General features: G+C 44.7%; 1 protein-coding gene across 1 annotated transcript in view; it reads left to right on the top strand.

Moving 5' to 3' along the window:
• acadl (acyl-CoA dehydrogenase long chain) overlaps window positions 1-25,247 on the top strand; it is a gene marked incomplete at its 5' end in the record, with an annotated part of 159,340 nt that overhangs the window by 48,205 nt on the left and 85,888 nt on the right. Inside the window, one exon of the mRNA XM_068036310.1 lies at window positions 17,138-17,302. Within this exon, the coding sequence (XP_067892411.1) occupies window positions 17,138-17,302 (165 nt within the window). The remainder of the gene's footprint in view (window positions 1-17,137; window positions 17,303-25,247) is intronic.

The raw sequence follows: 25,247 nt of genomic DNA, 5'->3' as shown, positions 1-25,247 counted from the left end.
TATGATTGAAGGAAGATCATTGATGAAGCAGCTGAAGATGGTTAGGCCCAAGACACTACCCTGAGGAACTCCTGCAGCGATGTCCTGGAGCTCAGATGATTGACCTCCAACAACCACAACCATCTTCCTTTGCACTAGGTATGACTCCAACCAGCGGAGGGTTTTCCCCCTGATTCCTATTGACCTCAGTTTTGCTAGGGCTGCTTGATGCCATACTCGGTCAAATGCTGCCTTGATGTCAAGGGCAGTCACTCTCACCTCACCTCTTGAGTTCAGCTCTTTTGTCTATGTTTTAACCAAGGCTGTAATGAGGTCAGGAGCTGAGTGGCCCTGGCGGACCCCAAACTGAGCGTCACTGCACAGGTTATTGCTTAGCAAGTGCTGCTTGATGGCACTATTGGTGACACCTTCCATCACTTAACTGATGATTAAGAGTAGACTGATGGGGCGGTAATTGGCCAGGTTGGACTTGTCCTGCTTTTTGTGTACAGGACATACCTGGGCAATTTTGCACATTGCAGGGTAGATGACAGTGTTGTAGCTGTACCGGAACAGCTTGGCTAGGGGCGTGGCAATTCTGGAGCACAGGTCTTCAGTACTATTGCTGGAATATTGTCAGGGCCCATAGCCTTTGCAGTATCCAGTGCCTTCAGTCGTTTATTGATTTCATGTGGAGTGAATCGAATTGGCTGAAGTCTGGCATCTGTGATGCTGGGCACTTCAGGAGCAGGCCGAGATTTTATTTATTTAGAGATACAGCACTGAAACAGGCCCTTCGGCCCACCGAGTCTGTGCCGACCAACTACCACCCATTTATACTAACCCTACAGTAATCCCCTATTCCCTATCACTTCCCTACACTAGGGGCAATTCACAATGGCCAATTTACCTATCACCTGCAAGTCTTTGGATGTGGGAGGAAACCGGAGCACCCGGCGAAAACCCACGCAGACACAGGGAGAACTTGCAAACTCCGCACAGGCAGTACCCAGAATCGAACCCGGGTCCCTGGAGCTGTGAGGCTGCGGTGCTAACCACTGCGCCACTGTGCCGCCCATCAACTCGATCATCAATGGATCATCAACTCGGCACTTCTGGCTGAAGATTGTTGCAAATGCTTCAGCCTTATCTTTCGCACTGCTGGGCTCCCCGATCATTGAGGACGGGGATATTTGTGGAGCCACCTCCTCCAGTTAGTTGTTTAATTGTCCACCACCATTCACGGCTGGATGTGGCAGGACTGCAGAGCTTAGATCTGATCTGTTGGTTATGGGATCGCTTAGCTCTATCTATCGCATGCTGCTCACACAGTTTGGCACGCAGATAGTCCTGTGTTGTAGCTTCACCAGGTTGACACCTCATTTTGAGGTATGTCTTGTGCTGATCCTGGCATACCCTCCTGCACTCTTCATTGAACCAGGGTTGATCTCCTGGCTTGATGGTAATGGTAGAGTGGGGGATATGCTGGGCCATGAGGTTACAGATTGTGGTTGAGTACAATTCTGCTGCTGCTGATGGCCCACAGCGCCTCATGGATGCCCAGTTTTGCATTGCTAGATCTGTTCGAAATCTATCCCATTTAGCACGGTGGTAGTGCCACACAACACGAAGGAAGGTATCCTTAATGTGAAGGCGGGACTTCGTCTCCACAACGACTGTGCGGTGGTCACTGCTACCAATACTGTCATGGACAGATGCGTCTGTGGCAGGCAGATTGGTGAGGATGAGGTCAAGCATGTTTTCCCCTCTTGTTGGTCCCCTCACCACCTGCCGCAGACCCAGTCTAGCAGGTATGTCCTTTAGGACTCGGTCAGCCCGGGCAACAGTGGTGCTACCGAGCCACTCTTGGTGATGGACATTGAAGTCTCCCACTCAGAATACATTCTGTGCCCTTGCCATCCTCAGTGCTCCCTCCAAGTGCTGTTCAACATGGAGGAGTACTGACTCATCAGCTGAGGGAGGGCGGTCGGTGGTAATCAGCAGGAGGTTTCCTTGTCCATGAGACTTCATGGGGTCTGGAGTCGATGTTGAGGACGCCCAGGGCAACTCCCTCCCTACTGTATACCACTGTGCCACCACCTCTGGTGGGTCTGTCCTGCCGGTGGGACAGGACATACCTGGGGATGGTGATGGCAGTGTCTGGGACATTGTCTGTCATGTATGATTCCGTGAGTCTGACTGTGTCAGGCTGTTGCTTGACTAGTCTGTGGGACAGCTCTCCCAACTTTGGCACAAGCCCCCAGATGTTAGTAAGGAGGACTTTGCAGGGTTGATAGGGCTGGGTTTGCCGTTGTCATTTCCAGTGCCGAGGTCAATGCCGGGTGGTCCATTTGGTTTCATTCCTTTTTATTAACTTCATAGTGGTTAGATGCAACTGAGTGACTTGCTAGGCCATTTTAGAGGGCATGTAAGAGTCAACCACATTGCTGTGGGTCTGGAGTCACATGTAGGCCAGACCAGGTAAGGACAGCAGATTTCCTTCCCTAAAGGACATTAGTGTACCAGATGGGTTTTTACAACAATGGTTTTTTAATTCCAAATTTATTAATTGAATTCAAATTCCACCTCCTGCTGTGGTGGGATTTGAACCCTTGTCCCCAGAGCAATACGCTGGGTCTGTGGGTTACTAGTCCAGTGACAATACCACTACGCCTCCGCCTCCGCCTTCCCCTAGTAGGTTTGTTGGTAGTGTTGCAGATTTTCTTATATTCCTATTATCATTTTGTAGTCTTTCTTCCCTGGGCTGCCAGCAAGACTGTGGCTTAAACATTGCGAGAAGATGACTGAATTTAAATATTTATATAGCAGTGATAAACTGCTTCATATCACCGAGTACATTAGCTTTGCTGTTATAATTTGAATAGTGTATGCAATGACTGTGGAGTTGTAAGCATGAAAGAGCACTTACCAGACAGGATCATGTTTAGCAATCCTTACATACCTAGTTAAGTGATGTATTACACAGTCAGTTGGGCCATTTACACTTTTAACAGCTGCAATTCCATGGGAATTGTCGGACCTTTGAACTCATGCTGTTCTTTCCTCAATATTTGAAGGCAGGACTGGTAAGATTATTTTTAACTGGAGCAAAAGTTTCATTGGGCTATGTGTATGGTATCTGAAAAGAAAGGGAAAAGTGCCTTTACTTTTCTTTCAAAGCATGTGCTCAAGAATCCACTGATTTGATCCTTGGCATCCTCTGAACCAGCCAAAAGAGCTGTACAAGAAGAGTATTTCTGATTTTTCCCTTCCTTCTCTGTGTGGGATTAGTGGGCAGTGACACTGGAACACGACAACATTTGGAGAGGCAGTCGAATCAAACTTGTGCTTCAGTATCCTGCAGTGCTTTGTTTGGGTGCCAGCACCACCCAAAATCAGGTTGATCAGAATGAGACAATTGGCATGGAATGTGGATAAAAATATTTCAAATGAAGAAACTGCTGGTGGTGCACAGGAGATTAATCAGCTCAAAAAGCAAGAAAGGTTAAGGTTTTGTGTCGGACATAGAGGTGGCGATATAAGAGAAGTTTCTGAGATTATGAAGGCGATTGACAGAATTGATCTAAGCAAGTTGTTTACTGAAGTGAAGGGGTAGAATACGAGCCAACAGAAGTTAGGATTGAGGAAGTTTAGAGTAAAAGAGAAGTCAGTTGGAACTTTTCCAAATACATTAGGGCGGCACAGTGGCGCAGTGGTTAGCACCGCAGCCTCACAGCTCCAGCGACCCGGGTTCAATTCTGGGTGCTGCCTGTGTGGAGTTTGCAAGTTCTCCCTGTGTCTGCATGGGTTTTCTCCGGGTGCTCCGGTTTCCTCCCACAAGCCAAAAGACTTGCAGGTTGGTAGGTAAATTGGCCATTATAAATTGCCCCTAGTATAGGTAGGTGGTAGGGAAATATATAGGGACAGGTGGGGATGTGGTAGAAATATGGGATTAGTGTAGGATTAGTATAAATGGGTGGTTGATGGTCGGCACAGACTCGGTGGGCCGAAGGGCCTGTTTCAGTGCTGTATCTCTAAACTAAACTAAACATTGTAAACAACTGTTGGATAAGTTGCTAAGAAAGATCACTGAAGTGGACAGTATAAGTATGTTCAAGAGACATCTAAGCATGATTCTGGAGAGGGAGGATGGATTGAGAATTATCTTGAGAAGATGGATGGGTGGGACTGGCTTAAGAAAAAGAGTGTGGTTTATTGGGTCTAATAGCTTTTACCTATTCCTAACAATGCTTAAATAAACTTTCAGTTCTGATGTTGGACATAATTGAATGTTACAAGTGCTGAATATGCAACAAACAGAATTAAGAATACTTTACTGTAAATCAGGAATGGGACATTAAGATTCTCGTTGTCGCTGTTTTTTCATAATATTGGGGTGGGTCATACAGGTGTTTCGCGAAGCAATGCTTTTGAACCTCCCTGTTTTGTTTCTATTTTCTAAAGTTTGGAGTCACCAACAGATGTCAATAAAGTGACAACAGACCTTTTTTTTGAAAACATACATAGAGAAAGGGAGTCAGTCATTTTCCTAGTGTATTTTTCTGACTGAAATAAAAGGCCAACTTCAGGAGCCAAACCAATTCCAATCTCGAGAACCTTCCAATAGCAACAAAATTAGCCTCTAATTGACCTATAGGATGTACCTGTTTAACCACTTTCTGACAGGGAAACTGAAGCAATGGGTGTAACAAGACAAGGCCAGGTTAGTAGCTAAATTTGATGAGCAATCCAGTTAGTCCACTCACCTGCTTTTTCCCCATATCCATGCAATTATTTCTACTTCAGTTCCTTTTGAAAGCTAGTATTGAATCTGTCCTCACAACCCCATCAAGAAGTGAACTCCAAACCCTAACCACTCATTGTGTAAAAAATGTTTCCTCTTGCCTCTGGTTCTTTTGCCAATTACTTTAAATCTGTGCCTTCTGGTAATCAGTCGATTCTTCAGTCATTGAGAACAGTTTTTTTATTTATCTAAACCCTTCATGGTGTTAAGCACTTCTATCAAGTTTCCTTTTAGTTTTCTGTACTCTTAAGGAGAAGAATCCCAGATTCTCCAGTCTATCCACTTAACTGTAATCCTTCATCCATGGAATCATTCAGGTAAAACTCTTCTGTACCCTCTGCAAAGCCTTCACGTCCTTCCTAAAGTGTAGTGCTCAGAATTGGACAGTGCTCCAGCTGGGGCCAAGCTCATGTTTTATATAGATTTAGTATAGCTTTTGTACTCTATGCCTCTATTTATAAAGTCCAGGATTCCATCTGCTTTATTAACTGTTTTATTAAGCTGCCGTACCATCTTCGAAGATTTACGCACAAAGATCCACAAGTCTCTTCTTGCATCTCTTTAAATTTGTACCATTTAGTCTCTCCTCATTCTTCCTACCAAAATGTATCACCTCACACTTTTCCGCATTGAATTTCATCTGCCATGTGTCCACCCATTCCACCAGCCCGTCTGTCCTCCTAAAGTTTATTACTATCTTCCTTAATGTTTACTACACTTCCAAGTTTCACATCATCTGCAAATTTTGAAATTATGCCCTGTACCTCCAAGTCATATCCATCAAAAACAGCAGTAGTCCTAGTACCTTGAGGAACTCCATTGTATATTTCCCTCCAATCTATAAAACAACTATTCACAACTCTGTTTTCTGTCCCCTAGCCAATTTTATATCCACGCTGCTACTGCCCCTTTTATCCCCACAGCTTCAATTTTGCTAACAAGCTTGACATGGTGTTTTATCAAATCCCTGTTGCAAGTCCATGTATATATCAATTTCACTGCCATCTTCCGTCCATCTTTTCTGTACCTTATCAAATTCAAGTTACTGAAACACGATTTGCCCTTAACAGATCCATGCTGGCTCTCCTTTATTGATCCATGCTTGTCCAATTAATTTTCTCCCAGATTATTGCTTTCTGAAAGCCTTCCCACCATTGCCATTAAACTGACTGGCCTGTAATTGTCAGATTTATCCTTCCCTTTTTTGAACAACAGTGTAAAATTTGCAATCCTCCAGTCCTTTGGCACCAGCCCTACATCTAAGGAGGATTGGAAGATTATGGCTAGAACCTCCACAATTCAACCCTTACTTTCTTCAGCAACCAAGGATGCATCCCATCGGTTCTGATGAAAGGTCACAGACCTGAAATGTTAACTTTGCTTCTCTCTCGACAGATGCTGCCAGATCTGCCAGGTATTTCCAGTACTTTGTTTTTATTGCATCCCATCTGGATTGGGTGATTTGTCTACTTTAAGTGCCAGCCTTCCATTTATTTTTATCTCATCCAGTATCCAGGCAACCTCCTATTTTACCAGAGTTTTGGCAAAGTCCTTTTCTTGGTAAACGCCCACACATACTCATTTAATATCTCAACCATGGTATCCAGTGCTGGATGAGCAGTAATTTCCTCCAACTAAATATTGAGACCAAAGCCATTGTTCCCTAGCCATCGACTCCATCCCTTGCAAACGTCTGAGGCTGAACCAGACTGTTCGAACCCTTGGTGTCATATCTGGCTCCTAGATGAACTGTGACCACATTTCTGTACAATCACTAAGACTGTCTGTTTCCTCCTCGGTAGCATCACTGGACTCTGCCCTACCTCATTGGCTGTTAAAACCCTCATTCATGCCTTTGCAACCTGTAGACTTGACTATTTCAACGCACTCTTGGCTGACTTCCCATCTTCCACCCTCCATAAACTTGATGTCATCCAAAATTCTGTTGCTTGTGTCCTAACTCGCACCCAATCCCATTCACTATCACTCCTGTGCACGCTAATCTACATTGGCTCCCAGTTAAGCAACATCTCCATTAAAAATTCACATCCTTGTTTTCAAATCCCTCCATGGCCTCACCCTGCCTATTTGTGTTGCCTTCTCCAGCCAAACAGTCCTCCAAGATATCTGCGCTCCTACAATTCTGGCCTCTTGAACATCCCTGACTTTAGTCGCTCCATCATTGGCAGCGTGTCTTCAGCTGCCAAGGCTGTAAGTTCTGGAATTCCTTCCCTCTCTTTCTCCTTTTAAGGTGCTCCTTTAAACCTGCCTGTTTGGCCAAGATTTTGGTCATCTTCCCTATTACCTCCTTATGTGGCTCGCTGTCAAATTTTGTTGGATAACACTCCTGTGAAGCCCTTTGTGATGTTTTATGATGTTGAAAGTGCGATTAAAAATACAAATTGTTGTTGTTGCCTTCTGCCTCCACCAGTAGATCTCTAGTTTGGTCCCTAATTGGCCCCACCTCTCCTCTGACAACTTGTTTACCATTAATATGCCTATTGAAGACTTTGAAGAGGTAAGTGATTTGGAGTTGCAGCCATAGTCTGCAAGGACAGAGAGGTTGCGTGTGGGTTTTTTTTTGAGGGTGGTGGTGGTGATAGATTTGAAAAGGAGGGGGACAGTACCTGACAACAGGCCCCATATCAGCTGGCATAGCGACCAGGAAAGGATGTTGGGTGATCAGCAGTTTAGTGTTATCTATTGACTCCAGTGGAAAATGGATGCTGGGTTTTTGAAGTATTTGACATGGATGTAATAAACCCCATAGTTAAATAACATCAACATTCATTGCTCAGTTTGCATGAAGAATTATCACTACAGGGAAACACTGGAATGTTGTCTGTGCCCTTCCATGACTTATTGTGTTCAGGAGAGAATAAAGAGGAAAGAATCTGAATTGAGTTTTTTGTTTGCCGAAATCCATATTTGGCAGAGTATAAAGGGTTAAATCTTTAAACATCTGGGGCCAGTAGGTGACAAACCCATCACCCTGGTTTCTATCAACAAACCTTCAGTTATTGCAGATACTTTATACGATAAATACAACTAGATTTCCAAGACCCAAAAGTTGCAGAACTAGTGAATCTTCAGACAAAGCATATGTCATGGATGGCTAAGGAAATAACTCTAGCCATGTTTTGGAAATTCCTTGTAACTTCTATATATTCCAAACATGACATCATTTCCTTGGCCATCCACCACCCAGCAGAACATCCTCTAGGAATACCCTGCCTGACATTTGCCAGCACTACATCACAATAAAGGGAGTGTCACAGGTTGAACAGCACAGAGAACATCTGACATAAGACCCAAGATGTTTGTTTGTATATTGAAAATAACTTGTACATTCCAACACAATAATATGAAGTTCCTTTTTCAGAAGCTTGTGGGGGAGAGGGAGGGCAGGGGTGGAGTGGGAGCTAAAACATTATTGGGCCTCCTTATCTCGAGAGACAATGGATACGCGCCTGGAGGTGGTCAGTGGTTTGTGAAGCAGCGCCTGGAGTGGCTATAAAAGCCAATTCTAGAGTGACAGGCTCTTCCACAGGTGCTGCAGAGAAATTTGTTTGTCGGGGCTGTTGCACAGTTGGCTCTCCCCTTGCGCCTCTATCTTTTTTCCTGCCAACTACTAAGTCTCTTCGACTCACCACATTTTAGCCCTGTCTTTATGGCTGCCCACCAGTATAATATTTACAAATAGGCTAAGGGAAGACCAGGGGTCACTATTTTAAGTTCCATGAAGCCATATCTAGTTTAGGTGTCAGGAGGTGGTTCTTTTCTCAGAGAATAATGGGCCACTGGAACAGGCTGATGTTTTGTGTGTCATAGAGTCATTTACGGCATAGAAGGGGGCCATTCGGCCCATTGAGTCCATTCTCGCTCTCCATGGAGCTATCCAGTCAGTCCCATCCCTGTGCTTATGGACGTTGATTCGCTAAATTCCCTTGAGTGAGAGCTGGACCTGTTTCAGTTGGGGGTAGGTATTCCCACTTGCAAAAGGTAGGTATTGCAGGGCCAGGGTGATTTCCTGGACTAATTTTGATTGCCTAGATGGGTTAGGAGAGGCATTTCCCAGATTCTTTCCTCCCAAAATTGACCTGGGTTTATATCACCTCACCCAGGATATCACTTGGTTTTGGGTCAGGTGCGGAATGTATATGTTGTGATGCACAAGGCATCACAATTGTGTAGGACAGGTCAGATGGATCAGGGAGCCTTTCTTTATCTGCCGTTGTTCATATGTGGGGTGGCGCAGTGGTTAGCACCGCAGCCTCACAGCTCCAGCGACCCGGGTTCAATTCTGGGTACTGCCTGTGTGGAGTTTGCAAGTTCTCCCTGTGTCTGCGTGGGTTTTCTCCGGGTGCTCCGGTTTCCTCCCACATGCCAAAGACTTGCAGGTTGATAGGTAAATTTGGCATTATAAATTGCCCCTAGTGTAGGTAGGTGGTAGGGGAATTGAGGGAAGGTGGGGATGTGGTAGGAATATGGAATTAGTGTAGGATTAGTATAAATGGGTGGTTGATGGTCGGCACAGACTCGGTAGGCCGAAGGGCCTGTTTCAGTGCTGTATCTCTAAACTAAACTAAACATATCTTTGTACCTGGTATTGTATCCTTACTCATAAGCACCACAATCTGGCTGCACAGTACATTTACCTTACTAACCTTCCTGGCTTGGCAATATTTATTCAAACCATTCACTCCTGATTAATGAACGTTTGAGTAATCTGACTGGAAAAATTGTGAACTTTAGCCCTTGTAGTGTGGGTATAGAAACCTTGGAGAGCTAAAGGAATTTTTGTTTAATACAGCTTTACGGTGGTAAACAAGTCAACTTCTTCAGTCTGAATGGCTTTGTATATTTTCCAATCTACTTTAGTATGAAGCTATCAATTGTTTATTAAGTGAGGGCAATTTTCTTAAAATGGGAATATGGATTATCTGGCTCACATTAGTCAAGGCTTCTGTATCATTACTATGCTGAAGGCTAGTCATTGTTTCTATCACTAACACGATTCACTAACTAGTTACCTTTATGTTTCTGTGCATGAGGTGTGTATGTACAGAAGTTACAAAACAGACCCAGGCCATTTGGCCCAACAGTCTGTGGTGATGTTTAGCATCCGATATTAAAAAATGATCCTCATCACGTTTATCCACCCTATTTCCTTATTAACTCAGTTATGTTCTACTTCATACTTCCCAGTCTCTAATCTGCTTTTTGAGAAGACATGGTTATGGAGCAGAGCAGAGGTTTTTTGTTGAAGATCTCTGTAATCCCAATTCATCCCCAGGAATCTGCTTTTTGGCACTCTGCCTTTCCCTTTTTGGCTCTCCACTGCAACAGCCTCTTCTGAGGGGTGCACCTGTAACTTGTAAAGCTCCGATTTTCTTCCTTCTGCACATACTATCGTTCTTTTTGGATATAGCTGCTCCTTATTCTGATGTATGGGGCCAACTTCAATCAGAATCTGTCAGCATTGTTTCTTCTTAGCATTCCATAACCATGATATAGGGGAGTGGATTCAGAGAGCAATGTGCCACCTTTTACAATTGCTTTCCAATGGTCTTGTACATTAGTGTCAGTGAAATGTTGCCCTAAGGATTTCTACTCACATGAACAATGTTCTCACTAAGCAGCCTGAAAGGCCTTGCAGTTACGCAAAAAATGTAAAGGGACTGCGCACTAGGGGAAAAAAAACGCCGCGCGCTACAGTTAAATTTTAAACGGAACATTATATGTATACCACATTTCCTTACCTTGGTGAAGACCACCAAAGATTTTATTGCTTGAAAATCTGTCTCTAGGAGCAGTGGGGCTTTCAATGGGATAAAAACCTCACTTCTGGCTGAAGGATCCCTACATGGAATCCATTTGGAGAGTCTATAAGGCTGACATGGAAATTGAAATTGAATAGAGGTAAACCTCTAGGATAAGGTTTGAAAAGTGTACTGTGGTCATTTAGATTATGCTGCATTTGGTTCATGCTCGACCTGAGCTGGGAGCACTTGATTCTGATGCATGCTATCCAGAATGGGAATTGCTTCCTTGCAATCATCAAAACATGCCCAACATATTAATTTAATTTTTAAAAGCAAAATTATCAGAAAATAGTTTCCCCATTGGACCATAGTTGATGAAAAGGCTTTTTTAAAAATTCATTCATGGGATGTGGGCAAAGCAGAAAAGGCCTGCATTTATTGCCCATGTGGTGTAGGTACATCCACAGTGTTGTTAGGGAGGGAGTTCGAGGATTTTGACACAGCGACAGTGAAGGAATGGCGATTATATTTCCAAGTCAGGATGGTGTGTGACTTGGAAGGGAACTTGCAGGTGGTGCTGTTCCCATGCGTCTGCTGCCCTTGTTCTCCCAGGTGGTAGGGGTCCTGGATTGGGCAGGTGCTCTTGAAGGAATCTTGATGAGTTTCTGCAATGCATCTTATAGATGGTATACACTGCCGCCAATGTGCGCTGGTGGTGGAGGGAGTAAATGTTTAAGGTGGTGGATGAGGTGCTGATCGAGTGGGCTGCTTTCTTCAGGATGGTATCGGGCTTCTTGAGTGTTGTTGGATTTGCACTCATCCGGGCAAGTGGAGAGTATTCCATCACACTCCTGACTTGTGCCTTGTAGATGGTGAACAGGCTTTGGGGAGTCAGGAGATGAGTTACTCGGCACAGAATTCCCAGCGTCTGACCTGCTCTTGTAGCCACGGTATTTATATGTTTGATCCAGTTCAGTTTCTGATCGATAGTAATCCCCAGGATGTTGATGGTGGGGGCTCAGTGATGGTAATACTGTTAAATGTCAAGGGGAGATTGTTAGATTCTCTGTTGTTGGAGATAATCATTGCCTGGCACTTATGTTGTGTGAATGTTACTTGCCACTTATCAGCCTAAGCCTGATACTCACTCAGGTCTTGCTGCACACGGGCACAGACTGCTTCATTTTCTGAGAAGTTACGAATGGGACTGGGTACTACAATCATCAGAGAACAATCCCCATGTCTGACCTTAAGGAAGGAAGGCCATTGACGAAGCAGCTGAAGATGTTTCAGCCTAGGACACCACCCTGAGGAACTACTACATTCCAACAATGACTGCACTTCAAAAATACTTCATTGACTGCTTTAGAATATAACATAAGGAACAGGAGCAAAGAGTAGGCTATTTGGCCCTTTGAGCCTGCTCCACAGAACCATAGAAAAGTTACGGCACAGAAAGAGACCATTCAGGTCATCATGCCTGCATCAGCTGATAAAACTAGCTGCTTAATCTAATCCCACCTTCCAACATCTGGTCCGTAGCCTTGCAGGTTACAGCACTGAGGGGCGGCGCAGTGGTTAGCACTGCAGCCTCACAGCTCCAGCAACCCAGGTTCGGTTCTGGGTACTGCCTGTGCGGAGTTTGCAAGTTCTCCCTGTGACCGCATGGGTTTCCATTGGGTGCTCCAGTTTCCTCCCACAGCCAAAGACTTGCAGGTTGATAGGTAAATTGACCATTGTAAATTGCCCCTAGTGTAGCTAGGTGGTAGGAGGATGGTGGGGATGTGGTAGGGCTTTGGGATTAATGTAGGATTAGTTTAAATGGGTGGTTGTTGGTCGGGACAGACTCGGGCCGAAGGGCCTGTTTCAGTGCTATATCTCTGTATGACTCTATGACTTCAGGTACATGTCCAGGTACCTTTTTAAATGAGTTGAAGGTTTCTGCCTCCACCACCGATCCGGGCAGTGAATTCCAGGCACCCACCACCCTCGGGTGAAAACGTTATTCCTCATTTCCCCTCTAATCCTTCCATCAATCACCTTAAATCTGTGCCCCCGGACCTCTCCGCGACAAGTTTCTTCCTGTCTACTCTATCTAGGCCCCTCATAATTTTGCACACCTCAATTAAGTCACCCCTCAGCCTTCTCTGTTCTAAGGAAGACAACCCTAGCCTATCCAATCTTTCCTCATAGCTGCAACTTTCATGCCCTGGCAAAATTTTTGTAAATCTCCTCTGTACTCTCTCCAGATCAATTATGTCCTTCCTATAATGTAACCAGAACTGTACACAACACTCCAGCTGTTGCCTCACCAGCGTTTTATACAGTTCCAGCATTACATCCTGCTTTTGTATTCTATACCTCAGCCAATAAAGGAAAGCATTCCATATGCCTTCTTCACTTTATCTACCTGTCCTGCCACCTTCGGGGACCTGTGGACATGCACTCCAAGGTGTCTCACTTCTTTTACACCTCTCAGTATCCTCCTGTTTATTGTTTATTTCCTTGCTTTGTTTGTCTTCCCCAAATGCATTACCCTCACACTTCTCGGAATTAAATTCCATTTGCCACTTTTCTGCCCACTGAACCAAACCATTGATACCAATCTAGAGTCTACAGCTATCCTCTTCACTATCAACTACATGGCCAATTTTTGTGTCATCTGCAAATTTCCTAACCGTGCCTCCCATAGTTAAGTCCAAATCATTAAAATATACCAGAAACAGCAAGGGACCCAACATTGAGCCCTGTGGAACGCCATTGGAAACCACCTCCCATTCGCAAAAGCATCCATCAACCTTTACCCTTTGTTTCCTGTCACTGAGCCAATTTTGGTTCCAACTTGCCCCATTCCCCTGTATCTCATGGGCTTTTATTTTTCTGACCAGTCTTCCATGTGGGACCTTGTCAAATGTCTTACTAAAATCCATGTAGACCACATCCACTGCACTACCCTCATCAATCCTCCTTGTTACTTCCTCAAAATATTCTATCAAGTTAGTAAGACATGACCTTCCCTGGAAAAATCCATGCTGACTATTTCTGATTAATCCATGCCTTTCTAAGTGGCTGTTTATCTTATCTCAGAATTGATTCTAATAATTTTCCCACCACTGAGGTCAGACTGACCGGCCTATAATTATTTGGCCTATCCCTCACACCCTTTTTAAACAATGGTACAACATTCGCAGACCTCCAATCCTCTGGAACCTCACCTGTATCTAGTGAGGATTTGAAGATGATCCTCAGCGCATCCGCTATTTCCTCCCTGGCTTCCTTTAACAACCTGGGATACAATCCATCCAGCCCTGATGATTTTTCCACTTTCGAAGATGTCAGACCCTCTAGTACTTCCTCTCTCAATATGCTTATCATATCTAATATTTCACATTCCTCTTTTTTTACAATGTCTGCATCATCCTTCTCCTTTGTGAAGACAGAGACAAAGTACTCATAAAGAACACTTCCCACATCTTCTGCATCCATGCATAAGTTTCCTTGTACATCTCTGATAGGCCCTACCCTTTCCTTAGTTATCCTCATGCTCTTAACATCTTTGAGTTTTCCTTGATTTTACCTGCCAATGATTTTTCATGTCCTCTCTTTGCTTTCCTAATTTTCTTTTTTACTTCACCCCTGCACTTTCTATACTCCTCCAGGCTTTCTAAAGTATTAAGTTTTTTGTCACTGTCATAAGCTTTCTTTTTCTGCTTTATCTTACCCTGTATGCTTCTAGATTTGGCAGTACCACCCTTTTTCTTCCGCCATTTAATAAGATCGTGGCTGTGGCTTTAACTCCACTTTTGTGCCTGCCCCCCTCTTATTCTCTTGTAGATCAAAAATCTGTCTAGCTCAACCTTGAATATATTCAATGACCCAGCCTCCACTGCTCTCTGGGGTGGGGAATTCCAAAGATTAACGTCCTCTGAGAGAAGAGATTCCTCCTCATTTCCATCTTAAATGGGAGACCTCTTATTTTGAACTGTGTCCCTAGTTCTAGTTTCCCCCATGAAAAGAAACGTTCAGCATCGAACCTGTCAATTCTTATATATATCTTATATAATCCTCAGGACATCCTGAGATTGTGAAAGGTGCTATATAGGTGCAGGTTTTACTTTCTTAATGTGCTATAAGGGAGCCTTTCAACCATCGCATTGTAGTGGAATGTGTGATAGGGTGAGAATCGTGTTGATTCTTAATTCCAACGCAGTATGGAGTATCTGTATTTGCATCTTCAGTCTGTCAAATTTGAGTTAATTTTGTTATGTTTTGACTTAAAGAAATGTCATTTGCCACATATCAATAAATAAGTAGTTAGCCTTGACTCAGTTGATAGTACTCTCACCTCTAGGTTCAAGTCACACTCCAGAGATGTGAGCACAAAAAGCTAGGCTCACACTCCTGTGCTGTATTGAGGGAGTGCTTCACGGACGAGATGTTAAACGGAGCCCCCATCTTCTCTCAGTTGGACATAAAAGATCCCATGGCACTATTTTGAAGAGCAGGAAGTTTTATCCCTGGTGTCCTGGCCAATATTTAACCCTCAATCAACATCACAAAAACATATATCTGGTCATTATTGTTAATGGGGTGTTAAATTGTAGTCAGGTAGTGGGCAATAACTGGGCATTTACTTGTGCTTCTATGTATCGGAGCAGACTGAAACTGTGTGGGTTGGGTTTGGAGGTGCATGTTTGTAATTACTGTCTTTATAAATTTAAGCTAATTGCCACTTCAATTTATGCCATCTCCTTTATGTAATGATATCAATGACCTTCCATAGAAGATCTTTGAAACTAGGATGCTAGTAACATTTGTAACTGCCATGTTAATGAAATAATTTCAGAAAGAAACACCACTAGAGGGAACTATAATTGTACTTACAAACAGATCATGCAGATCCTGCCTTGACTGGCTCAGGAAAAATATTTTCTTTATTTTCTATTGATAGTTAGATCCTAAAAATAAGAAATGGAGAATCTTCCCCAGACCACATCCCTTATTCATAGAATGATGGAAAAAATAAAATACTTCAAATTCTGGAAAATGCTGGAAACACTTAGCAAGTCAGGCTGCAGCTGCAGGGAAAGGAGTTATGTTGATGTTTCAGACATAACCCTTCATCAGGCCTGTGACCGTTTCCTTATTTTGACAGAAGCAGAGTCGCATTGTGTATCTTGTATGTAACGCCATGTGTAATGGGGAATTGCAATTCTATTTGTGACTTTCCCCTCCGACTGGCATTTAATTATGGAAGCAGTCATGCACACGCTTATGTTAAGCGCATTGAACAATAGAGAAAGAAGGAGATTTTGGAGTAGAAGTGTTGAACTACAGTGTGGTGAGCCTTTGCTGGTTCGTGAAAAAATGGTAGTTTCATTTAACTCTGGGGTCTGCTGTTTACTTTTAAGAATACAATTTCAAAGGAGATTTATAGAGCTCCAGGAAACAGTGGAACAATCTAACAGGTTATGGCTCCAGATTTAAACTTTAGGGTCAGTATTATAATACCCGGCACTGCAGTTGTTGTATAAATGCACTCTGGAAGTCTGTGCAGTCAGGAGGGAATAGAACCACTAAGAAAACGCAAGCAGCAAAACACAATGAATTCACTTTGGGACAGAGTACAACTGGCAAACATTGGATCCAGCTCAAAAACACTACTGTAAATGAGAAAAAATAGAGAGAGAGAAAGAAGCCTGAGAAAGAAATGGGAAATTGCAAGTTTATCGAGCAAAATTTTTAATGGTAAACTGACAGTATGACTGGAAAAGAGAGAACAGACGGTATGTCTGGAAACAAGAGAGAATGGACGGTGTGTCTGGTGTAAGGTGCCCTGACCTTAGCTGAGTTCTTGGACAAGACAAAATGGGCAACAGACAGTAGTTTCGGTTAAACAAGTCAACAGAATTTATTAAGTAAATGCTTAAACAAAATACTTAACAATAGGCGATAGTAGACAAGCTGCTATCGATCCTTCCTCCTCGAAGCTTCCTGAACACAGGTGATGATGTCTTTGGTCCTTCTCTGATGTCTTCTACTTGGTTGCTTCTTCTTTGTGAGTTCCTCTTTTGTGGTGGTTCTTCTCCTGGGTAATGTTCCTGACCTGGCTTAATTTGATTGGCTTCTCTTGTCTCACCCCAGATGCTATGGTGCCATTTCAATATCCCTTTGCAACAACACAGAACAATTTAAACCTTCATAAAATAATTTTTTAAACAAACATTTTAAAAAACCATTAAAACAATGCTTTCAATAAAAACCCTTTCATAAATGACTTTAAACATATTTTGCAGTCTTTCCAATTAAAACACGAATTTAAATGTATTTACACCTTTTTAATCAGAACATGAATTTAAGCATATTTGACATCTTCCCACACTGGGAGTGAGTGAGAATGGATGGATGCTTTTCAGAGACGGTGCACCAAAAGTAAAACCAATGTTGCTAAAATAAATGCAGAAACAATATGTGAACTGGCATCTGTTGCATCATTTTATTTGGAACTTCTTTCACACTACATTTGTTTATTTGTAAATTCTTTCTTCATTGATAAACATTGTGAACTTACTGTTTTCCTTAATTCTAGAATGTACGTGAACTGTAGTGGACCCGGTTTCAGTTTACACTCAGACATTGTCGTGCCTTACATCACTCATTATGGTTCCAAAGACCAGATTGAACGGTACATTCCTCAAATGGTTTCCGGAAAGTGTATTGGTGCCATTGCAATGACTGAACCTGGTGCTGGCAGGTAAGATAGCTTCAATAAAGTTGTTAATTCTCTTGTGAAGTACATTACAGTCTGGCTCGAGATGAAAATGATCTTTTTCCTTCAATAGGTTAGATATAATTTTTTTTCCTCTAAGATTTAACCCCTTACCCTGAATGAACTGACTTTTGTTGAGGTAGTGTTCCCCAGGTGCCAGTAATCCTCCACCTCCTAGTCCAAATGGCCCATCCTTATGTGTGAACACATTTTACTGCAGGAATCACTGAATAGAGATTGGGAATGGATTTTAAGAGCCCGCTGCTGCTCCCGGCAGTGGGTGAAAAAAGGGGTGGGCCGCACGCCTCAGAGCCACTGCAATCTACCGCGCGGTAGCTCATTTAAGTACCCAGGTCGGCCCCCCCCCCCCCCCAAATCATGTGGAGGGGCGGGCTGTTGGTAAATTAAAATTTTTAAAGAGATAGCCCCCAAAATGTACAGAATAAAATTCTATCGCCCATTCTCACCCCCCAATAATAATTTAGGTATCTGCCCTCCCCCCCACCACCCACTCAAAACACTTACCTTTGGAATGTGACCACCTCCCCGCCCACAAACTGCACCAAGTTTGCAATTCACCCCTTCCCACCATCCCCTATACTGATCATGATTAATTGACCCTGTCCTCCCTCGCACTAAAAATCTTAACTCCTCACCCCTTCCTACCAGTGTCACGCCAGCTTTCCCGATACGGGAGGGTGGCAAATGTTGTTCCCTTGTTCAAGAAAGGGAATAGGGATAACCCTGTGAATTATAGACCAGTCAGTCTTACGTCGGTAGTGGGCAAATTATTGGAGTGGATTCTGAGAGACAGGATTTATGATTACTTGGAAAAGCATAGTTTGATTAGAGACAGTCAGCATGGCTTTGTGAGGGCAGGTCATGCCTCACAAGCCTTATTGAATTCTTTAAAGATGTGACAAAACACATTGATGAAGGAAGAGCAGTGGATGTGGTGTATATGGATTTTAGCAAGGCGTTTGATAAGTTTCCCCATGGTAGGCTCATTCAGAAAGTAAGGAGGCATGGGATACAGGGTAAGTTGGCTGTCTGGATACAAAATTGGCTGGCCCATAGAAGACAGAGGGTGGTAGTAGATGGAAAGTATTCAGCATGGAGCTCGGTGACCAGTGGTGTTCCACAAGGATCTGTTCTGGGACCTCTGCTCTTTGTGATTTTTATAAATGACTTGGATGAGGAAGTGGAAGGCTGGGTTAGCAAGTTTGCCGATGACACGAAGGTTGCTGGAGTTGTGGATGGTGTGGAAGGCTGTTGTAGGTTGTAACGGGACATTGACAGGATGCAGAGCTGGGCTGAGAAGTGGCAGATGGAGTTCAACCTGGAAAAGTGTGAAGTGATTCATTTTGGAAGGTCGAATTTGAATGCAGAATACAGGCTTAAAGACAGGATTCTTGGTAGTGTGGAGGAACAGAGGGATCTTGGGGTCCATGTCCATAGATCGCTCAAAGTTGCCACCCAAGTTGATAGGGTTGTTAAGAAGGCGTATGGGGTGCTGGCTTTCATTAACAGGGGGATTGAGTTTAAGAGCCGCGAGGTTATGCTGCAGCTCTATAAAGCCCTGGTTCGACCACACTTGGAATATTGTGTTCAGTTCTGGTCGCCTCATTATAGGAAGGATGTGGAAGCTTTAGAGAGGGTGCAGAGGAAATTTACCAGGATGCTGCCTGGACTGGAGGGCATGTCCTACGAAGAAAGATTGAGGGAGCTAGGGCTTTTCTCATTGGAGCGAAGAAGGATGAGAGGTGACTTGATAGAGGGGTACAAGATGATGAGAGGCATCGGTAGAGTGGATAGTCAGAGACTTTTTCCCAGGGTGGAAAGGGCTATCACCAGGGGGCATAATTTTAAGGTGATTGGAGGAAGGTTTCGGGGAGATGTCAGAGGTAGGTTCTTTACACAGAGAGTGGTGGGTGCGTGGAATGCGCTGCCAGCGGTGGTAGTAGAAGCAGATATATTAGGGGCATTTAAGCGACTCTTGGATAGGTACATGGATGATAGTAGAATGAAGGGTAGGTAGCTACTTAGATCTTAGAGTAGGTTAAAGGTTCGGCACAACATCGTGGGCCGAAGGGCCTGTACTGTGCTGTACTGTTCTATGTTCTATGAAGGCGCGGGAGTGCTGGCTGCTGCTCTGAAGATCATGGCGGGCCCATAAGATCCCAGGCAACTGCATGTTAATATATTCATTTTATTAATTGACATATTTAGATGCAGGTCCCATCGCCCAGCAGTTGGGGCCATCATGGAGCCTCGCTGCTGCCTGGAAGATCGGACCCGGCCCTCCCGACATCGGCTGCGTGGCGGGCTACACCCGGAACGATCTTCCGACACCTCCCCACCACCCCCCCCCCCCCCCCCCCCCCCGCCACCGCCATGGGGCCCAAACGTCGAGAGCTCTGTAAAATCCATCCCTAGGAGTGAGAACCTTGGCTTAAAATTGCTCATTTAACACAAACTTTTGGAACTTAGAATTTCCCCAGTTTGCATGGCTTCGTACTGACTGCTCGCCTCCCAACTGACCACAGCAAGTGTTTTTGTTACTAGTGTTTTAACCCTTTGTGTTTTATTTACCAAATAAACAGACAGTGGCAGGTTTTCTGGTTGGTTTAAAACAGCAGATTAAATATTTATTAAACAATACTGTTTCCCTGCAGATGTTCACAACACCACTCATGCATGCATCCAATTTCACGTGTACACTTGAGTAGTTTAGTTTAGTGATACAGCACTGAAACAGGCCCTTCGGCCCACCGAGTCTGTGCCGACCATCAACCACCCATTTATACTAATCCTACACTAATCCCATATTCCTACCACATCCCAACCTGTCCCTATATTTCCCTACCACCTACCTATACTCGGGGCAATTTATAATGGCCAATTTACCTACCAACCTGCAAGTCTTTTGGCTGTGGGAGGAAACCGGAGCACCCGGAGAAAACCCACGCAGACACAGGGAGAACTTACAAACTCCACACAGGCAGTACCCGGAATTGAACCCGGGTCGCTGGAGCTATGAGGCTGCGGTGCTAACCACTGCGCCACTGTGGCGCCCTGTGCCGAGTAGATAGAAAAGTACAGGATAAGTGCTATTCGGAGTTCAGGTTGGAAAAGTTTGTTGTTTCAGGAATAACTTGTGTGATCCCCTTGGGAGGTGAATTTTCAGCAAACCTGTTTGCTGGTTGTCTGATGATCGTTGGGCTGTTGCAGTCTCTTGGTCACTTCTCACCAGTTGATGAGTTGCTTTTGCAAAGGCACTTCCTTGTCTCTGCTGTAGCTAGCTTCCAACTTGTCTCAGCAGTGTTCAACTGTATCGGCTGGAACCAATCTCTCTCTCTCTCACACTCACTCTGTGCCTTGCTGGAATTCAAAATGGCTTTTTGCTGCACTGTGTGGCTGAGAACAGACCAGACTGATGATGATGTCTCTAGGCCTGTCCTGAAAAGATTTCCCCCTTTGTTCCTCCAAACAATTATCTTTTAAGATGAATTTTACAAGGGTTGGTTTCGCCCATGTGACTTCAGGTTTCAGTCCGAGTTGGGCTGTATAATGGCCTGATGATGGCCCCATTCTGAGGAGATGAGGGTGGTCCACATTCCATTTGAATGGAGGTTATTCAGAGATGAGAAGTCTAAGAAAGGTCTTGTCTGATTGTTTTTGAGTGTAGCTCACATCCAGGTGTGATCATCTGTCGCATTTCCATGCAGATAGGGCTTAATTTTGTTTTCAGTCTTAATAGACATGGATGTAGATTTGAGTGCAAGAGATGCTGACGGTCACGTGTCTTGTCCTCTATTTTGTTGACGGCACATGGATAAGCCAATTTTTATCGCTCTTCAGTTTGGCTCTGTATTTTCATTGCTGCACTTCTCGTGGATGTGACAAAGGTACATACAAACAAAGGTTCCCTTAACCTGATGGGCCACTTGGGAATTCCAGTGTTGCACTTCAGTCACAACTTGCAAAGACCTGTGTCCTGGGGAGACTTCCTTTTTCCATGTTTTCCCCTGGTGGAATGTCCAATTTTAAGAATGTGTGCAGAATCAGAGGAGTGCATCTACGTTTGAACACTTTTGAACAGTGTGCTACAGCACTCTTCAATCCATGGGATTTAATTTATGTTTAGTGGCATGGCTGGAACTTGGAGTGAAGTTTCACTGTTGGACTGTAGTATTGAGTCCTAGTGGACCATGCTATGCCCAGGTTAGAGCTTTTTTTTTGGCCCATGTTATGAAGATGGGGTAGGCGGTGGCATAGTGGTATTATCACTGGACTAGTAACCCAGACACCCAGGGTATTTCTCATGGGTTCGAATCCCACCACAGCAGAAGGTGGAATTTGAATTTAATTAATAAATCTGGAATTAAAAGCTAGTCTAATGATGGCCATGAAACTATTGTCGATTGTTGTAAAAACCCATCTGGTTCACTAATGTCCTCTGCTGTCATTACCTGGTCTGGCCTACATGTGACTCCAGACCCACAGCAATGTGGTTAACTCTTACACGCCCTCTGAAATGGCCTAGCAAGCCACTCAGTTGTAACGAACCGCTGCAAAGTCTACAAAAAGGAATGAAACCGGACGGACCACCCGGCATCGACCTAGGCACCAGAAACGACAACGGCAAACCCAGCCCTGTCGACCCTGCAAAGTCCTCCTTACTAACATCTGGGGGCTTGTGCCAAAGGTGCTTGTCCCACAGACTAGTCATGCAACAGCCGGACATAGTCATACTCACGGAATCATACCTGACAGACAATGTCCCAGACACTGCCATCACCATCCCCAGGTATGTCCTGTCCCACCGGCAGGACAGACCCACCAGAAGTGGTGGCACTCTGGTATACAGGAGGGAGGGAGTTGCCCTGGGAGTCTTCAACATGGACTCCGGACCCCATGAAGTCTCATGGCATCAGGTCAAACATGGGCAAGGTAACCTCCTACTGATTACCACCTCCCTCCCTCCCTCCCTCTGCTGATGACTCAGTACTCCTCCATGTTGAACACCACTTGGAGGAAGCACTGAGGGTGGCAAGGGCACAAAATGTACTCTGGGTGGGGGACTTCAATGTCCATCACCAAGAGTGGCTTGGTAGTACCACTACTGACCGAGCTGGCCGAGTCCTAAAGGACATATCTGCTAGACTGGGTCTGCGGCAGGTGATGGGGGAACCAACACGAGGGAAAAACATACTTGACCTCGTCCTCACCAATCTGCCTGCTGCAGATGCTTCTGTGCATGACAGTATTGGTAGGAGTGACCACTGCACAGTACTTGTGGAGACGAAGTCCCGCCTTCACATTGAGGATACCGTCCATCGTGTTGTGTGGCACTATACCGTGCTAAATGGGATAGATTTCGAACAGATCTAGCAATGCAAAACTGGGCATCCATGAGGTGCTGTGGGCCATCAGCAGCAGCAGAATTGTACTCAGCCACAATCTGTAACCTCATGGCCCGGCATATCCCCCGCTCTACCATTACCATCAAGCCAGGACCAACCCTGGTTCAATGAAGAGTGCAGGAGGGCATGCCAGGAGCAGCACCAGGCATACCTCAAAATGAAGTGTCAACCTGGTGAAGGTACAACCCAGGACTACTTGCATGCCAAACTGCATAAGCAGCATGCGATAGAGCTAAGCGATCCCATAACCAACAGATCAGATCGAAGCTCTGCAGTCCTGCCACATCCAGCCATGAATGGTGGTGGACATTTAAACAACTAACTGGAGGAGGTGGCTCCACAAATATCCCCATCCTCAATGATGGGGGAGCCCAGCACATCAGTGAGAAAGATAAGGCTGAAGCATTTGCAACAATCTTCAGCCAGAAGTGCCGAGTTGATGATCCATCTCGGCCTCCTCCTGATGTCCCCAGCATCACAGATGCCAGACTGCAGCCAATTCGATTCACTCCGCGTGATATCAAGAAACAACTGAAGGCACTGGATACTGCAAAAGCTATAGGCCCTGACAATATTCCAGCAATAGTACTGAAGACCTGTGCTCCAGAACTTGCCGCGCCCGTAGCCAAGCTGTTCCAGTACTGCTACAACACTGGCATCTACCCTGCAATGTGGAAAATTGCCCAGGTATGTCCTGTACACAAAAAGCAGGACAAGTAACATTCGCGCCACACAAGTGCCAGGCAATGACCATCTCCAACAAGAGAGAATCTAACCATCTCCCCTTGACATTCAACGGCATTACCATTGCTGAATCCCCCACTATCAACATCCTAGGGGCTACCATTGACCAGAAACTGAACTGGAGTAGCCATATAAATACCGTGGCTACAAGAACAGGTCAGAGGCTCGGAATCCTGAGGTGAGTAACTCACCTCCTGAGTCCCCAAAGCCTGTCCATCATCTACAAGGCATAAGTCAGGAGTGTGATGAAATACTCTCCACTTGCCTGGATGGGTGCAGCTCCAACAACACTCAAGAAGCTCGACACCATCCAGGGCAAAGCAGCCCACTTGATTGGCAGCCCATCCACAAACATTCACTCCCTCACCACCGACGCACAGTGGCAGCAGTGTGTACCATCTACAAGATGCACTGCAGCAATGCACCAAGGCTCCTGAGACAGCACCTTCCAAACCCGCGACCTCTACCAACTAGAAGGACAAGGGCAGCAAATACATGGGAACACCAAGTCACACACCATCCTGACTTGTAACTATATCGCTGTACTTCACTGTCGCTGGGTCAAAATCCTGGAACTCCCTTCCTAACAGCACTGTGGGTATACCTACCCCAAATGGACTGCAGCGGTTCAAGCAGGCAGCTCACCACCACCTTCTCGAGGTCAATTAGGAATGGGCAATAAATGCTGGCCTAGCCAGTGACACCCACACCCCATGAATGAATAAAAAAAATGATGATTCCAGAAAGTACATCAGTAAACTCTTGGTTCTGTCACATCATACATTAATCTAAAATAAAATATCAGCTGGTTGAATAATGCTTTGATCTGGGTGCTTTCTATTTGTATTTACTCTCTGCTGAGGCTGCTTTGTTTGAATGGATCATTTTGATGGCCATGGATACTCGTTTTTTAACATTGGCTATACCATCCAGACATAGAGTGGGTCATGATAAGTTTTTGTTTCCCAATTTTCAGCTGTCAGCCCCTATGTGAATCATTGGTGGCTCACAGTTCATTGCAGACGGGGATCCCTCTGGTGCCTTGTCAAATGATTGTTCATGTGTAAGCCTAAAGAATAAAGTCTTGTTGGCTTATTTGATTGTTGAGGACCCACACCGAGCAAGATTTTGTCTTCACTCAGCATTCAAACATGTATTTTCCAGCTGTGTCCTTGTTTATTAGTTAGGAGTGGGAACCCTGGCTGATTTCATTTCTCCCCTTCCAGGTGGCCGATTTTCCCCGCTGCCACTTGCCAACCGAGAAGACCTGGCCTAGGCCCAACCATGCTTCATCAGTAACCTTCCTAAGATCATAAGGTCAGAAGTGGGGATGTTCATTGATGATTACACTGTGTTTGGTCCCATTTGAGATGACTCAAATACTGAAGCAGTCATGCCCGCATGCAGCAAGACTTTGACAGCATTCAGGCTTGGTCTGATAAGTGGCCAGGAACATTCATACCACACAAGTGTCAGGCAATGACCATCTCTAACAAGAGAGAATCTAACCACCTTCCTTTGACTTTCAATGCCATTACCGTCACTGAATCCTCCACCATCAACATTCTGGGGGTTACCATTGACCAGAAACTGAACTGGACCAACCATATAAATACTATGGCTACAAGAGCAAGTCAGAGTCTGGTAATTCTGCAGCGAATAACTTACCTCCTGACTCCCCAAAGCCCTTCCACCATCTATAAGGCACAAGTCAGGAATGTGATGCAATTCTCTCCACTTGCCTGGATGAGTGCAAATCC

The sequence above is a fragment of the Heterodontus francisci genome, chromosome 7 (genome assembly GCF_036365525.1).
Source record: "Heterodontus francisci isolate sHetFra1 chromosome 7, sHetFra1.hap1, whole genome shotgun sequence".
Taxonomy (NCBI): Eukaryota; Metazoa; Chordata; class Chondrichthyes; order Heterodontiformes; family Heterodontidae; genus Heterodontus; species Heterodontus francisci.
Note: the sequence above shows the minus strand (reverse complement) of the source record. Positions and strands in the feature narration are given on the sequence as shown.